This window comes from Herpailurus yagouaroundi, unplaced genomic scaffold (genome assembly GCF_014898765.1).
Source record: "Herpailurus yagouaroundi ecotype Mexico unplaced genomic scaffold, PumYag 139, whole genome shotgun sequence".
In the NCBI taxonomy this organism is placed as follows: Eukaryota; Metazoa; Chordata; class Mammalia; order Carnivora; family Felidae; genus Herpailurus; species Herpailurus yagouaroundi.
Genome location: NW_024412394.1, coordinates 74,990,544 through 75,007,495, shown reverse-complemented (window position 1 = coordinate 75,007,495; position 16,952 = coordinate 74,990,544). Strand labels below are relative to the sequence as shown.

General features: G+C 40.9%; 2 protein-coding genes across 7 annotated transcripts in view; one reads left to right on the top strand and one right to left on the bottom strand.

Annotated features, from left to right (window-relative positions):
• The window catches only part of LOC121029968 (nephrocan-like), a 32,278-nt gene extending 18,966 nt beyond the window's left edge, over positions 1 to 13,312 (bottom strand). Inside the window, exons 1-3 of one of the 4 annotated variants that reach the window (XM_040474477.1) lie at positions 12,723 to 13,312; positions 4,637 to 4,782; positions 3,793 to 4,080 (exon numbers count right to left, since the gene is read on the bottom strand). In XM_040474477.1, the coding sequence (XP_040330411.1) occupies positions 3,793 to 3,981 (189 nt within the window). In that variant the 5' untranslated portion in view covers positions 3,982 to 4,080; positions 4,637 to 4,782; positions 12,723 to 13,312. The remainder of the gene's footprint in view (positions 1 to 3,792; positions 4,081 to 4,636; positions 4,783 to 12,722) is intronic. The other 3 variants (XM_040474476.1, XM_040474478.1, XM_040474479.1) reach the window with 3 other exon arrangements.
• Positions 13,313 to 13,422: 110 nt separating this feature from the next.
• The window catches only part of GOPC (golgi associated PDZ and coiled-coil motif containing), a 39,802-nt gene continuing 36,272 nt past the window's right edge, over positions 13,423 to 16,952 (top strand). For all 3 annotated transcript variants that reach the window (XM_040474481.1, XM_040474480.1, XM_040474482.1), the window contains exon 1: positions 13,423 to 13,887. In XM_040474481.1, the coding sequence (XP_040330415.1) occupies positions 13,600 to 13,887 (288 nt within the window). In that variant the 5' untranslated portion in view covers positions 13,423 to 13,599. The remainder of the gene's footprint in view (positions 13,888 to 16,952) is intronic.

Genomic DNA, 16,952 nt, shown 5'->3' with positions numbered 1-16,952 from the left:
GAGGTAAAGAAGTAGAAACAGTAAGTACAGATTACCTTTTTTTTTTTACACACAGACTTAAAATAATGTTATTTTTATTGTAATGAAAGGAGCCTATTTCTTTTTTTTTTTTTTAATTTTTTTTTTCAACGTTTATTTATTTTTGGGACAGAGAGAGACAGAGCATGAACGGGGGAGGGGCAGAGAGAGAGGGAGACACAGAATCGGAAACAGGCTCCAGGCTCTGAGCCATCAGCCCAGAGCCCGACGCGGGGCTCGAACTCACGGACCGCGAGATCGTGACCTGGCTGAAGTCGGACGCTTAACCGACTGCGCCACCCAGGCGCCCCGAAAGGAGCCTATTTCTAAGCTAGAACAGGGCCCTCATAAAGAAAGAGCCACTGGAGATATGGGTATGGGGAAGATGATGGAGCAAGCTCCAGGGAGAGGTGAGGAAGGTGGACTCCAGGGCATGGGTGTGAGGTTGCCTTGAGCAGACAGAGGGAGATCTCATCCTCTCTGTCTGGAGGAAAGAGTTTGCAGAATTGAATGGAGACAAGTTAGTACACAGTGAGCAGGAGTTGAGGGAGATCAAGACTAATGGCCTCAGTTTTGTCAAGAATAGTCAATAGAAGGGAAGACCAATCGTTGGCGATAGGAGAGCAAGGATGGCAGGGATTGTGAAAGCAGCCCAATGCTGCACTGAAGTTTTGGAAGATGTCAAGGGAACACAGGAAGAAGAACTGAAAGGGCAGATGGGTGACGCTGAAGACCCAGATGAGGCCGGAGACCTTAAACTTGTGGTGGTTCTATGGATTTGTGGTTGTTGCAAACCACACATACATACGCACATGTGTGCAGAGAGGTTGTGTGACCGTCTCCAGCAGCATCTGGGTATCCAGGCATAGGAGAAACAAAGGAAAATGATCACCCTAATCTAAGACTGAGGCTTTGCTGGATAGGTGTTGAGATCATTAATGTTGGGATGCAAAAAAGGCAGGGATAGGGAAAGAAGATGGATAAGAAATGAACTAATTATCTGAGAAAACATGGGCAGATCTAGGGTTCGAAATCTCCATGGGGTGGATGGAAGAGTAGAGAGGGTGGCAGGTGAGACGAAAGAAGATAATGACCAGGGAGTGGAGGAATTCGAGATTTCTGAGTGGAGGCATTTTGGGTATAATGATTATGATATAACCAAGAGGGCAGACAGCTGTGGTGAAGTAGGAATGTAGATAGACACTTTCTTGTGAGCTCAAGGAATCGTGAGGCTTACACATCGGACACTGAAGGCACCAAGGAGATGCGGGACTCAGGATGGAGAGGACGACCAGGGGCCAGGAGGGAAGGGGCCAAGGCACAGTATGAGGCAAGCAAAGAACAAATGGGGAGTGTTACAGTCTGATGGATGTGCCTCAAATAAGTAGGAATTTTTACAGATGCACGCATAAATAAAGGCCTTCATCCTGTGAGGGCAAGAACTGTGAATTTTTCATATTTTATCCCTAGTCTCAAACACAGCATTCACAATCCCAAACACAAAACATATGGATAAGTAATAGAAACATTTTTACTTTTATGCATGGATATATGTATGTGCGTACACATCCATGCATATGCGGTGTGTGTACAGAGATATATACACATATGTTGTATATATGTGTAGATACACATATTTGTGTGCATATGTAATTTCTATTGCTATTAATCTGAAGGTATTTTCAAGGTATTTTTTTCTTGAAATACAGGCACCCGATTCTGTAGTTCCAACCAAATGGACAGAACATACAGCATATTCACAAGATACAGCTCACATTCGTGAAATACGGTCAATTTAAAACCTAAGGGTTTTTAAAATAGAAGTATTATTGCTTAGAGCTGTTTATTACTTTCGCAAAACAATCCTGTCTTTCATCAACCTTTCTGCTGGGAACCGTCCCTCCAAGAGGCGGTTAACTGGGTTAAATTCGGGGAAGAGGCAATATTGCTGTTCAGTGAACCTAAACCCATGACAAATGCACTCATTCAATAACTGAATTTGATGAGAGGGATAATTTCATCTTATCGGCTGCAAGGCAACAGTGTGGGATCATTACCCGGCTTAGCTGACACTTCAGCTCTTGGCGTCTCAGGCCCTCAGAACAAATATTTAAGCATCTCGCCCTTTAACCAGCTGTCCTACTTAAATGCTGAGACCTGACAAGGTCAGACTTGCTCTCTGGCATTAGGCACTACTGGATTACAAGAGCAAAGTAAACATGACGACTAGGCAATTTTGCTTATTGACCCTGGAAATAAATACCATGCCACATATTTGAAAGTCTCCCTGCTTAGGCACACGTACGTTAAAATGTCTTAACCAAATGAAAGGGGATGGTGACTCTTTGGAGGGAAAGTACATTCACCTGCTGACTGTCTGTGCCTGGATCACAGAGAGGTATTTCCTTATCTCAGGATTTGGCCTATGAGGGAGAAGCAGTGACTAGTAAAAATAAAACCAGAGAGCCATGGAATCTGCCAGGGAAAAGGAGCCTGGGATCACAATCACACCCAGGCTTCTTACTTCACAAAGGTAAAAAGTGAGGCCCGGAGATTTTTTTAACTGCTTGTTTAAGATGATTATATCTCTAGTTAGGGAGAAAATGAAGATGAGAACCCTTATCTCTTGATACTTTTCAAAATACCAAAGGCCAAAAAGTTCCTTCATATTACAAAAGTCAGGCAAATCTATGCATTCTTTACAGCACTCTGAATAGGTAGGCATAAATAAAAATGTTAGAATTAAAAGTGCATAGAACAAGAACGGCAGTAATGTGCCCAAACATAAACATGTATTTCCTCTGTAGACGTGTCCACAAAGACACTGAGGCCTGGCAGTTTTGTAGGATTTATATAAATAATTCTCAGATGCTTGGGTTCATCTTGATGGTCTTATGATGCTCTAAGTGTCATCTGTTTTTTTATGGCACAAACAAAAGTACTTTTTCCCCTTTCCCCTGAAAGCACTTCTTTTTTTTAATGTTTATTTATACTTGAGAGAGACAGAGAGGGAGAGAGCACGAGCAGGGGAAGGGCAGAGAGAGAGAGACAGAGACAGACAGAGAGAGAGAGAGAGAGAGACAGAGACAGAGACAGAGACAGAATCTGAAGCAGGTTCCAGGCTCTGAGCACAGAGCCCAACGAGCAACTCAAACTCATGAGCCGTGAGACCATGACCTGGGCCGAAGTCAGATGCTCAACCGACTGAGCCACTCAGGTGGCCCTGAAAGCACTTATTCTTAATCCTGGGAACAGGAAGTAGCCATTTGCTCTCAAACTCTTTTTGTTAAGAGAGAGCCACCTCCTGGGGCACCTGGGTGGCTCAGTGGGTTGAGCGTCAGACTTTGGCTCAGGTCATGATCTCATGATTTGTGCCACATCAGGCTCACTGCCTCTGGAGCCTCTGTCCTCCTCTCTCTGCCCCTCCTCTGCCTGCTCTCTCTCTCTCTCTCTCTCAAAAATAAACATTAAAAAGAGAGAGAGAGAGAGAGCCACTTCTTTTACTTTGCAATAGTATAATTACATTTGTTAAAAATAAAAACTGAAATAAAATACCATTAATTATAGATTCAGATTTTTTTTTTGACCAAAGAAATATCCAGAGGCATACACCCATCTCTGCAGTAGAAGGCAAAATGATAGTGCCGCTACGCGAACTTGATAACCACTAGTTCTGAGTTTGGATTATTTAAATTAAACGTCAACAGCCCCACACTTGCCCCTCACCCTGCCTCAAAAAATAAAATTGCAGCAACTTGACTGTAGAATGGTTACCTGGAGGTGTTGAATTTTGCTGTGGCTAATGTAGAGCTTCTTGGTGGTGGAAGGAAGGCCTGACGGTACCTCTGTTAGCCTGTAGCATTGTACCGAGTGCACTGAATCGCAGCTACATCTCCCAGGACAGTTAGGATGGAAACCAGAGGTAAGAGAGAGCAAAGCAAGGAAGGCATAAAGCAGATGCATCTTCCAAAACAGGGCCTCTCAGGCAGCAGCCAAGTGTTTAGATGATGTCTCACTCTTTATACCATGAAATCTGATCATAGAATCTTATGAATGTGTGCTCTGTCAATGTAAGGAGACAGGGAAGAAAAAATTCCAATTTTGTCTGGGTTAAAATGTTAGCAACCATTACAAAGGGCTTAAACATTGATAAGCTGCCTTAATATTTGTAGGTGAGCAAACCCCTCTGTTATTTATGGCTTGGAAGGCTAATCTGCAAACACGTCTATTATCTGTAGTTTCCTTGTTTTGTTAAATGTGACACTGGGGAATTAGTGGGGAAAGACAAAGAGCTGGTTTATAGTGGGCTATAAACCTTTGGATTTTCTGTGACCCTATATTACAACGATTTTTGTAGGACTGCAACAGGCAGGTGTTTTCTTCTCCCATTAACTAGTATGGGAAAATGAGCAGGTTTTCTCTTTATTATTGTTGTTTCAGTAACATTTTATGGCTAGGGAAACAATGGGCTACCAAGAAGAGGGGTTTAGAGCCAGAGATAAATTGTTCAACTCATCTATCACTTGGTCCACTCAAATATCAAATTTGGACAATATTTTTGTCACTCAAAAATATTGTTGACTTGGATGAGAATAAAACATCAAAATGGGTCAGTTACCTTCATCTATTTGTAATAATGGAAGAAAAGGCCTCGAGTGTCTTCAGAGGAACTTGTGTGTTCTGAAACCTGACTGCAGAGGGAAGGCTTCATTTGTCCCAGGCACGCTTTTGTTGAGGCTCTTTTACTTGCTGTGCTCATCCCTGCTGAGGAATTTAAAAGCATTTTAAGCAAAAGATTATATAGAGAAGTTCTCTCCTCCCCAATGGAAGACCTGAATTTCCCTATGCTGGTTGGCCTGAGCCCATCGCTCCAAAGAAACCCTTTCTAATATTGAAAAGCTTTTCTGATGTCCCCTTCAACCTACCTCTCTGCTGCAGTTTTCATTTTGAAGCCAAAAGTTCCTTTGCTCTGATAATCTATTTCCAGAGTAAGTAAGGATTTCTGTATGCTTTTCCCAAAAGACTTTTCTACTCCTCTCTTTTGATTTTTTTTAAGTCCTCTTTTCTTTTACTATCTGAGATAAGGAATGATAAGGGATTTCTTTTCTATCAATATTCTTATTTTCAACAAACTTTATTACTAATTTCTCAACAAGAGAATTATTTTTTTTTAATTTTTAGAATTTTCAGATAGGAAAGTAATGTTCAAGAAAAGAAAATTTGGAAAAAAAAGAGCAAGGAGGGGGAAAAAAAATCAGTGTTAGTCTTGTCCCCAAATCAAACACGTTTCTGGTTTCTTTTCTCTGCCTAGGCTTTGAAAAAGCCAAGAGAAATACTCATGGAACACTTTTTTTTCCTTCTGTGTTAATTCATAGTTAATTAAAATGGAAAGAGTAAATTCATAGTTAATTAAAATGAAATGTCTACAAAATCCTTTGGTGTCATCTGCCATTAGAGGCAGCTAATTTTTCTGTTAAGCAGCATAGCGATGGATTTCATTTTCTACCCTCTGTTGGTCACTGCAGTATACCCTTTTTTTTGAGCCCTGAAATTACACTGTATAATATATTTTTTCTTCCACGGTATTTCTATAGCTTTCCTGTAATGCCGACATTATCTCTAAAATGTTACTATTTTATAATAGTAAGTAGTTTTATTTTATTATTTTATTATTTTATTTTATCAATTGTAAACCTACTTATATACTTTATATTCTGTACCTTTTATTATTATATTTTTCATATTATTTTATAGTTTCCATAAACATAAATTTTAATGTCTAATAGACTTTCAAGAGTATTGTCCAGATTTGATTAACTACTAAGTGTTGGAGTTTTAAGTTGTTTCCTGGTTTTAATATTACAAATATAAATAGTTTTGATCATAAAAAGTTGAAAATGTTTTGAAGAATAAAAGCTCCATTTGTTCCCCTAGACCACACCTATTTAGAGTTAAGCTGAGAAGTCTTTTTTTTTTCCAGGTAGAAGGCAAAGTCTTATGGATACCATAAACTGCAGAGAAAGTATAGTACAAAGGTACAGCCTGGGTGCTTGAAGGACATGCATGTCTTCTTCTACCTGCTCTGGAGGCGACAGTCCCCTCTGCAGTCATGTGTGCTGAGCCGCAGCCACAAAACAGCCATCACTGGTCAGCTTCTGGCATACTTTCTGCTGACTTTTGGAATTTTCACATGTTGACTAAGGGCCCTGAGTGTAAAATTCCCTAGATTGAGTTTTTAGGTCTTGAGTTTATGGGTTCCTAAGGCTAAGTGTGAGACAGACTGTCCTTTTCTCTGAAAAGATTTAACACCTTATCTCATCATTATTGCTTGGCTTCTTTGGGCGAGAAGAAACCTAATAAAGAAGCATGGGTGCCTTTCTCAAGAATGGAAACTCAAATGACTCACCCAGCAACTGTTCAAAATACACCCCAGGATCTAGGTTTAATCTTTCAGCACAAGGAGGATTGCAATCTCAAGGAATATGCTTTGCATTTGAATTTGGATTGAATTAGATTTATGTCTTTGTTTAGATTCTCAAGCCAGGATCCTCCTTGACTTGCTTTCTTATCTTCTTTATCTTTATACCCCCTCCTCGCCTCCCTTCCTTTCTTCCTTTCTATAACCCAGGGGTTCTCAACCAGGGGCAGTTTGGCAATGTCTGAAGACATTTTTTATGACAATAAATGGTGATAATGGTCAGGAGAGGATAGGCAGTGTTATGAGCATCTAGAGAGTAATGGTGAGGGATACTACTAAACACTCTACAACGTAAAGGACTGCCCCACAAGAAAGAAGTCTCTAGTCCAAAATGTCAATAATGCCTTGTCAGGAAACCCCACAATAAATACAAACATGTGTCTTAATGCAATGGATATTGGCCTTCCTTGGTTTAGTAAAAGCAAAGGTCTAGTTCCCATTGTAGACAGGAAACTGAATTCCAGAGAAGAAGCTGACTAACCCAAGATCTTCCTGACTTGGGTCTGTAAGCACTGGCTTGTGATTCCTATTATAGAACTGATCAGCCAAAAGTGAGACAGAAGCTTTAATTTATGAAAATCTCCTTTTGAGGTAAAAGAAATTTTAAAGACTCAAAAAATTATGAATATGATTCTTTTTAACTTTTATTTCCTTCTTGAAAATGTTGCAGAAAACGTGTAACTTTGAAGTAAGACAAAAAAATACTTTTTCTACTGCTTACCTCTCTAAATCTTAATGTTTTCTTCTATACGTGAAGATAAAATGTGAGGAAATAATGTCCACTCTACAGAAAGGAATAGATGACATGAGCGCATGTCAAGTCCATGGGTGAAAAGGGAGTCTCAATACATGATAGTTGTATTGGTTTGGATTATTAGTTACAAGCAATGAAAAAAAAAATCTGGCTAATTTAAGCAGAAGAGGAATTATTGAAAATTGGGTAGCATACAGAATTGTGAAAACCTACAGAACCAGATTTGGAAATGGCAAGAATAAAAGCAAGCCTTTGTAGCCAGAATCACAGGCAAAATCACACTTCAGTCTGGTGTCACCACAGAACACGGATACCCTGGCCTGCACCACTGAACCAGAAATTGTGTGCCACTTACTGGCCCCGCTGCTACTCAAAAAGGATGTTGCTACCCCCACTCCCATCTCTCCTCCCTACTAGGAAGAATTATCCCAAGCTTGCCTTACTGTCTCCAAGGTAAAAATTCCAGGTGGATTATTTTGGTTAGCTGACCCTAGATCATATGCCTGTGCTCCCGCTGTCAAGAGTTGGGGAGTGGGCTTGTCTGACGTTTTCAGTCCATTATGGGAAGAAGACTCGGTTTATCATATTCAAGTTACGTAAGGTAGGGAAGTCCCTAAATAGAGGAGGGGAGGCTTAAATATGGGCAGTCCTGCATTTATAGTGACAAATATCCACTATAAAAATCTTTTCATCCCCACTCCCTCTGCTTACCATGGCCACAAAAGCCAAATGAACTTTGAGTGAGTTACAGTCAAATGGGGCCAAATTCTTTGTCCAACAATGCTTGTGACTTGGCTTTTGTGTAATTGTTAACCCACACTTTTCTGACTTGTTTCTTTGAAAGATTGTGAAAATTCTAAAAAAGATACTTAAAGGTATTCTTATAGTTTTAATCTAAGTGCAAAAAAAAAAAAAAAGATAACTAATGTTTAACAGTGTTCAGAATGCAATTGTTTGGGGCCCCTTGTGGAATTAATCTACAAGAAACATAAATGACAGGGGCTGATGAGGGGGAAGTCTGTGTTTGATCTGTAAAGTCTGACAATCTGAGAAATAAACAGTGACTTGACAGTGATGAAAGAGGAAGAATCAATGATTAGTAAACTCTGATACCATTGTTGCTAAATGGTGGTTTTAGATAATGCTGAATCAAACCTGGAGTTGTGGGAAAGGGTAAATAAAGAATGTAAATCAGGTAACAGTGGAAAAGCAGTTGTAGTTGGTCGTTGAGAGTGTAAGGAAAAAACAGTGATAGAGATTTTGAAAATTGCTTTTTGTTATGTTTTGTCTTTTTTTTTTTTAAGTTTATTTATACTGAGAGTGACAGAGACAGTGCAAGTGGGAGAAGGGCAGAGAGAGAGAGAGAGGGAGACAGAGAATGAGAGGCAGGCTCTGAGCTGCCAGCTCAGAGCACAATGCAGGGCTCGAACCCATGCAAACATGAGATCATGACCTGAGCTGGAACCAAGAGTCGTATGCTTAACCAACTAAGCCACCCAGGTGCCCCATTATGTTTTGTCTTTAGGTTTGGGTACACCAAACAAAAATGTAGTAGGTCTTAAATTTTAACTATGGAATAGGTAAAATAAAATAACTCTCAAAGCTTAAATTATACTGGATTTATTATTAGTCAAGTCAACCAGATTATTGTTAAATAAACATTTCTCTTTAGGTTGGGAAAAAATATTCCTTAGATTTTAAAGGTTGACATGTGTTTTGTAGATATTCCTAACTCTTGAGCTATGAAACATTAAACATTATAAAAAATGTTTAGCTATGCTCTCCGGAAGGTATCAAAGGTATGTTTTGAAAAGTGACAGTTTTTAGATTTCTAAGTAGACTGTTGTAATATTTTAAATATTAAACTGATTCCACAAATACTTACATCATTTCTACCATGCTCTATGTTCTGTGTTAGGACCTGGCATTCAAAGATTAAGTAATATATGGTTATTGCTGCAAGGAGCTCACGGTCTGAGGGGCTCCAAAAAATATGGTCAGCGCTGTAGCAGGTATTTGCAGGAAACTAAATGGTGATGGTAGCCATAGCTCCACACGAGAAGAAAAAAGGAAGTTTTCCTGAAAGAGGTGTCTGAGCTAATCTTTAATCACTGCATTAAAATTCCCGGTTTTAAGAAGAAGGCTTCTTAAAAGAAGTATGAGTATATAAAAGAAATGATCAGAAGGAGAACAAGGCTAAGAAATCACTTTGGGATGCCCAGATTTACTTCTTCAATATGAATATCTCAAATTTTCAAATTGGTAGTAAATACAAATAAATATAATTTAAATAATACATATGGACCTGATATTCCAAGACTTGATCTGCATTGCTCAAGTAAAATGGTAGTGGATGTTCCTTGGCTTTATTTATCCCACAACTGTTTATAGTGACCCAACATCACTTAATTTGCCTTTTCTTTTTTCCTGGTGGGGTTACTAGAAAGTAAATGAAACATGTGAAGCATAGTACAGGGCCTGGCACATAGTAGAGTTCAATAAATGGCAGTCTCTCTCTCCAATCCAAAGTGCATCATCTATGTCCATTCAATACAGTGCCTTTGCAATTAAAAGATGCTTTGATAAATGTCTGCTTAAGTACCAGTACTCACCAAAGAAATATTTAGCACCTTCTGTTTTTCCCCCGTTTCCTCAGTCCCCACCCTGTTTATTCTTAGTAATACCTTGTGGTAAAACTCTATATGGGTGAGTTCCTAAAACAAAACTATCACATTTAAGTTATATTAGAAATTTTTTAATCACATAAGCATGATTCATGAAACAGTTATCAGAAGTTTCTGCCAATGCAATTGCGAATAGAAGTATCAAGATTTTATTATCTTTAGGAAAATAAATCCCACAAGAATTGAGATTACATACAATTCCAAATTCTAGAGTAGGTCAAGATGAGGCAATTCAAAATTAATTAACTGATTAAGTCCATGGGGGGGGAGGCAATAAAAGTAGACAAAGCACACTGGCAACAGATGGCAGCACTTGAATATCAAACCCTGCAACCCTGCTTTATACTGTAGGTTAAGTTGTGATTTGCAGAAATGCAAATCCCTGGTCTAAATGGGCAGAAGATAATTTCTACACAAAGGGCACCTCATGAACATTTGAAAGCGTCACATAGTACTAAGATAGCAAGCACACAGAGATACGGGCGGTTGCTACAAGTGTGATTACAAGAAGGGACAACATGAGATAGTAAGTCTTCTGAGACAGAGAGTGTGATTTGTTGGGAGTTGTAAAAGGTTGTAAACAGAAATGGAGCTGGGTTCTACAATCCTGAAAATGGTATTCACCAAGGATCAGAGCATTGGAAACTAAAAACACTCAAAATGCATTTCAGCTGTGCCCTCACAGTATAGTAGGAAGTTGAAGGATGTTCCTTTTTTAAAGAAATTAATTTTATTTCGAGTGTCGTCCATGCAAGCTAAAGAGAGTAATAACAGAACGTGAGTATTGTAGGGGTGCTTGGGTGGCTCAGTCGATTAAGCGTCCGACTTCAGCTCAGGTCATGATCTCGAGGTCAGTGAGTGTAAGCCCCATATCAGGCTCTGTGCTGATAGCTCAGAGCCTGGAGCCTGCTTTGGATTCTGTCTCCCTCTATCTCTGCCCCTCCCCCACTCACACTCTGCTCTCTCTCTCTCTCTCTCTCTCAAAAATAAATAAACATTAAAAATTTTTTTAAATCCTTAAAAAAAGGAAATGACTTTTTTGGTAATATTTATTACATATCAATGGATTTGTTTATGGCTTAAAACTGGGAATAAATTATTTTTTTTAGAAAAACTTTTGGATTGGGGTGCCTGGGTGGCTCAGTTGGTTAAGCCTCAGACTTTGGCTCAGGTCATGATCTCATGGTTCATGAGTTCAAGCCCCACATCAGGGGGTTTTGTGCTGATAGCTCAGAGCCTGGGGCCTGCTTCGGATTCTGTCTCATTCTCTCCCTGCCCCTCCCCCTCTTGTGCTCTGTCTCTGTCTCTCAAAAATAAATGTAAAATAATTAAAAACATTTTTTTAAAAAGAAAAACTTTTGGACTGATTTGCCAATTTATTATGCCGGTAACTTATACAAAAAGAAATGGATTTCTTCATCCCTCTATATTTCCTGGTTAATAGGTTAAGACTTTGGAGAAAGACACCTAGATTGAAATCTCACCTCATTTGAGTTTTAGCTGTTTGACTTTACACCAAGATACTTTAGCTCTTTGTGAATTATCTATTAAAAAGTGGTAATAGGTGCACCTGGGTGGCTCAGTCTGTTAAGCGTCCAACTTCAGCTCAGGTCACGATCTAACGGTCCGTGAGTTCGAGCCCCGCGTTGGGCTCTGGGTTGATGGCTCAGAGCCTGGAGCCTGCTTCCAATTCTGTGTCTCCCTCTCTCTCTGCCCCTCCCCCGTTCATGCTCTGTCTCTGTCTCAAAAATAAATAAACGTTAAAAAAAAAATTTAAAAAAAAGTGGTACTAGCTACCTCTTATGATTGTGAGGGTCAAAAAATTAAAGTAAATAGCACAGGGCTTTACACATGGTATGTTTTCAACAATTGAAAGCTGTTCTTAATGTGATTCCATGTATGTTCACCCTTCCAATTCTAAATTATTTACTTCAAATTCCTTAAAATGCATTGCTAACTATAATACATACAGAGAAAGGGGCTGGGGCCTTGGTAACTGTAGTAATAATGTTCTTGCAAATACTGCATATGAAAATAAAGTTAATTTGGAAGGGAATGAGGAAAGACGAATATTTTAGGTTTATGTTATTTATTGTGTATTAAAACCTATGTGAAGGTGCCTATTTAAGTTCAAGGCAAAGATCTCATGGTTTTGCTTAACTAAGTTCGCTGAAGCCAAAGGACTTATCGATGGCAGCTAGCCTGCCCTGCACTATCCAGAGAGCAAACTAGAGCTAAGCTTTCTTACTCCTCAATGGCATTGCGTTGGCGAGAGGTACACGGGGCAGGCTTTGGTGGTGATCAATTGGAAGAGTCTGTTCCAGATCACAGGAGTCTGGGGTGGGCTAGTAAAGTATTCCCTTACGCAATGCAAAAGAGTTCTCACCAGCCTAACCCAATATCTGATTTCTCCTTTCTTAAGACTGGGCTAGTCTAGAAGTGGAAAGGAGTTGAGCGCAAATAGGGCTAATGGTAAAGGGCAGTTTGTCAACACTCCCAAAGGTACTACAAAATTCAAATCGAAGTAGTAGCTATTAGGATTAGACTCACTAGCCTACGAGCTCGGCTTGCGTGAGGCTCGTCTCGTTTTCGTGTCCCCAGTGCCTCAACAGGGCTCTCCATTCAATATATTTATGAATATATGTATCTTCATAATTTTGTTTTTATGAAAGGTCACTGTGGGAACACCGTAGTTGTTGAGATAAGTACTTTTAAAAATAGTTTCTTTGGAAACGTATGACCTGGAGGCTAATAATCAGGATGAAGGCACTGAAGTTAAGCATCTTACCTCAGTACTGAGCGAAGTAAACTTTAGACACTAAGGCTTCAAGGTTAAAGAACACAACTAAACAGGACAGCTAATATGACAGGGTGCAAGATTCGAACTCAGGGCTGCCTATTAAAGGCAAGACAAAAGGTCCCGTGTGAATTCAGCAAAACCCGGGCGGCCGCTGTCCTTCAAGTCGCCGCTCCAAGCAGTTCTCACTCGGAGTTGAGGGCCTGGTTTAGCAAGAAGAGCCCGTATGTCCACCCACCTCACCCTCTACAGGAACCGTAACGAAAGGTAAAACGTGGCCCTTGCGCATGCTTACACCGCCCGTCCTCACATTCCCTTCCCCGCCCTAGACGTCGCCGCAGCAACTGTCCCGGAGGTCTTTAGAACGGCTCCCGCCCACCGTGAAGTCAAGCGGGCGGAAACTGTTCGTCTCTGCGACGTGGACACCGTTCTCCACCTCCGGCCTTTCCAACTTGGAAGCCAACACGATGCGTGCCTGTTTCTCGGGGATTCAAGCTAGAGTTTGCCAGTTGTCAATATGGCCGCTGACGGGCAGGTCCCAAGTAGAGGCTTTTCATAGGCCAAGGTCTCATCATAGCCCCGCCCACTTCGTCCCTCCAGGCTGCGTCGGCCTAAGTCTTCGCTACGCATGCGTAGCGGGGGCGGGCCGGGAGGTGGGACGGCCGGATTCTTCCGTGTGCCACCGCCGCCGCCTCAGCTTCACTGCTCTTGCCACTCAGGGGTGCATTGCCGGCGTTAGCCGCGCGAGGGGAAGGGAGGGGACCGACGGAGCGTGCGTGCGCGGGGGTCCCCGCAGTCCCAGCAGTTCCTCTCGCGCGGGGTGGGCGGCGGGGGTCAGCAGCAGTCGGGGGAGGCCCTAGACGGCGCCATGTCGGCGGGCGGCCCGTGCCCGGCAGGAGCCGGAGGGGGCCCCGGGGGCGCCTCCTGCGCCGTGGGGGTCTCCCCCGGCGGGGTATCCATGTTCCGATGGCTGGAGGTGCTGGAGAAGGAGTTCGACAAGGCCTTCGTGGATGTGGATCTGCTCCTGGGTGAGATCGATCCGGACCAGGCGGACATCACTTATGAGGGGCGACAGAAGATGACCAGCCTGAGTTCCTGCTTTGCGCAGCTTTGCCATAAAGCCCAGACTGTGTCCCAAATTAACCACAAGCTGGAGGTGAGCTGTGGGCCCTGGAGGAGGTGGCATTCAGCCCTAGGCATCAGATCCCATTTAACGCACTGGTGAAACGACCCTAGAAAACTACCTACCAGGGCACCTGGGCTCAGATGCGACAGGAGAGTGCGTGTGTATATGTGTAAAGCAAAGGAGTGAGGTGAGGTTGGAGTAGGAAAAGGGGGTGTAGATCGACGTGTGGGTGTCCTGGAGTCCTGTCACCCACCTTCCTAGTATTTCTATGCGGAGGAAACAGGAACTAGTTACTCCAGCCCACTTGTACATGTGTCATTAATAAACCTAAGGTTTAAGCTCAAAGATTGTCAGAATACCTTAGCCCACCTTTCAACATTTGAGTTCTCTTATATCGATTTTGACATTGACAAACTAGGTTTGTATATCACCAGACTGATACAGTGTTGATGGTTTTTTTTAACTATTTCAGACCATCGTGTCTTGTTTCACACAGACATACTATTCCCTGAATGCATGAACTATTTAGGGGAATTCTATCGAAGCTCTTAGGAAAATTTAGTGGGATAAACAGGATAGTATCAGTGTCCTTCTTGGTTTATAGTTGGTCTTTAAATTACAAGCAGATACCGCAAGAGTTGTCTACAATTTTTCAAAAGACTTATAACATTGAGTGAAGTTTTGTTTGTCCTTTACTATATTTCCCAAAGTCTGGATTTATTTGTGAGAGTATGTGAAGAACGATCATTTGCTTTAGTCTCTAATCTTGTGTGTGGGTGTGGGTGTGGGTGGAGTGGAGTAGTGGTGGTTCCAAAAAAACCCAAAAACCTACCACGTTGTGCAGAAAGTTAAATTAATGCATAATTACAATATTTAGAAACATGGCACGTTGACATTATTACATAAGGAGCTTTTTCTAACTAGATAATTTAACAGAATGGGTCTTTCATTTTAAAGTACATAAAAATAGGATAATCAGAGATGTGCAAAGCTCTTTGAACATGAAGTTACCCCGGAAAGCATCATTGCTGTCAGTTACAATGATTGAGAGTGCCCCTTAGATCCAAATCAATATGAATATCAGGTATGTATCCTCTCCTTGATTAGTGGTTAGCAGTCTTCCTCTTTCCTGTCAGCCACAGAAAAGGTGGTCTAATTCATCTGTGATTAGCACAGATGCAAATCAGAGATTTTGTTTTTTCTCCACTGAAAGGACTGTTCATCTCTTCCATCCTTTTTGAAGAGTTTCCAATGGAAGTGCTGATGTGAAGCTAATCACGTCTTGTTCTAGGTATATGAAAATGATTTTTTATTTCTTGATTGCTGCTTGCTTCTAGAAGGTAGTTAATTTTTCGGGTAGTAAAAATGCATTTAATGGATTTTAGAAATAGTGCTTTAGCTTTAAATAACAGAGCAAGAGTAGCTTTTGCCTCATGAGAACTTTGATATCATTTCCAACTGCAAGTACCTACTGAGGATAAACAGCTTTTAAAAAGTGAAACAATATCTAATTTTTTAAATGACCAGAGGACTCTTTGAACAGTGATATTTTGATGTTGGATATAAAATCTAATTTTGGAGAAAGGATGATTCTGTGAGTAGGATGTGGTACTCAGTCTTTTTCATCTTTAAATATTTTAGATGAGTATTCAGAGCTATAATAAATTATGTATATCCTTTTTCTCAGAAATTGTAATTACATATTCTGACTCCACATCCTGGCTTAGGAGGTGGCGTTATTTCTCAAAATAAGAAATGCTAGCCTGTCGTGATGTGAGCGTGTTTCTTCAACATACTTTGAAACCCTTGACTTAAAGATCTTAGAAAATGGGGAAGGGACATTTTGTTTGTGTGTTTTTCTGTTGCAGTCAGCTTATCTATTTGTGGGTTAATCTTTCTACATTGAGCAGTTTTTACAGTTTTCATGGAACCGGTTGTGTGTTTTTGAGGAGAGAGGTTCGTTGTCATCAGTGCCTTTCAAAGCAGACCTGCTGTTGGATTATTTGCATTTCAGAGGTTCATATACTGTTATTAATCTGAGATCTTGAAATCTTTAGAAAAGATTTCCATACTTTCTTGCCCTGTTTTATTTCTTAGTAAGTGGATTGAATTACTTCTGTTGTTTTAAGGATATGGGCATTAAGATTCAACATTTGAGGCCATTTATAGTGTGATATAACAGGTGTGCACCAAAGTTCAGTGTTTTTAGAGATTAATACCTTAAACTATATTACCATTATAAAACATTTTTATAATCAAGACACAGATACTTCCAGTGTAGGTAACATATTTAATTGGTCTTGAGTATCTTTCCAGATTGCTCTTTCTTCTGCCTTACTTATTGTGCCTTTAGGTAATACCATGTTTAATATCAATATAGTAGTTAAAACAATTTTGCGGGGCACCTGGGTGGCGCAGTCGGTTAAGCGTCCGACTTCAGCCAGGTCACGATCTCGCGGTCCGGGAGTTCGAGCCCCGCGTCAGGCTCTGGGCTGATGGCTCAGAGCCTGGAGCCTGTTTCCGATTCTGTGTCTCCCTCTCTCTCTGCCCCTCCCCTGTTCATGCTCTGTCTCTCTCTGTCCCAAAAATAAATAAACGTTGAAAAAAAAATTAAAAAAAAAAAAAAAATTTTGCTGCAAAAAAAGCCAGAGGTTATATTTAAAATTAAATACTAAATGGTGTGCCTGGATGACTCAGTTGGTTGAGCCTCTTGATTTCGGCTCAAGTCATGATCCCGGGGCCGTGGGATCAAGTCCCCCAGTCTGCTTGAGATTCTCTCCCTGTCCTTCTCCCCCACTCACACACATGTGCATGGTCCCTCTCCCTGTGTGTGTGTGTCTCTCTCTCAAATAGAATTTAAAAAAGTAAAATAAAAAGTAAATATAAATGACGCCTGTGTGACTGCTGCTTGCCGTAGGGAGAGCGCTATATATAAGGGGAAGGGGAGGACAAAGAATATCAGAATATATTGAGATATTTCAGGTTACTCACCTCTTTCTTATACTTTCCACATGCATGAGAATTCCTGCTCTAGTGAGCACTTGGTGACAGCTGTGCTGGAGTCACAGGTATTGATTGGGACAGTAGTAAGAGCA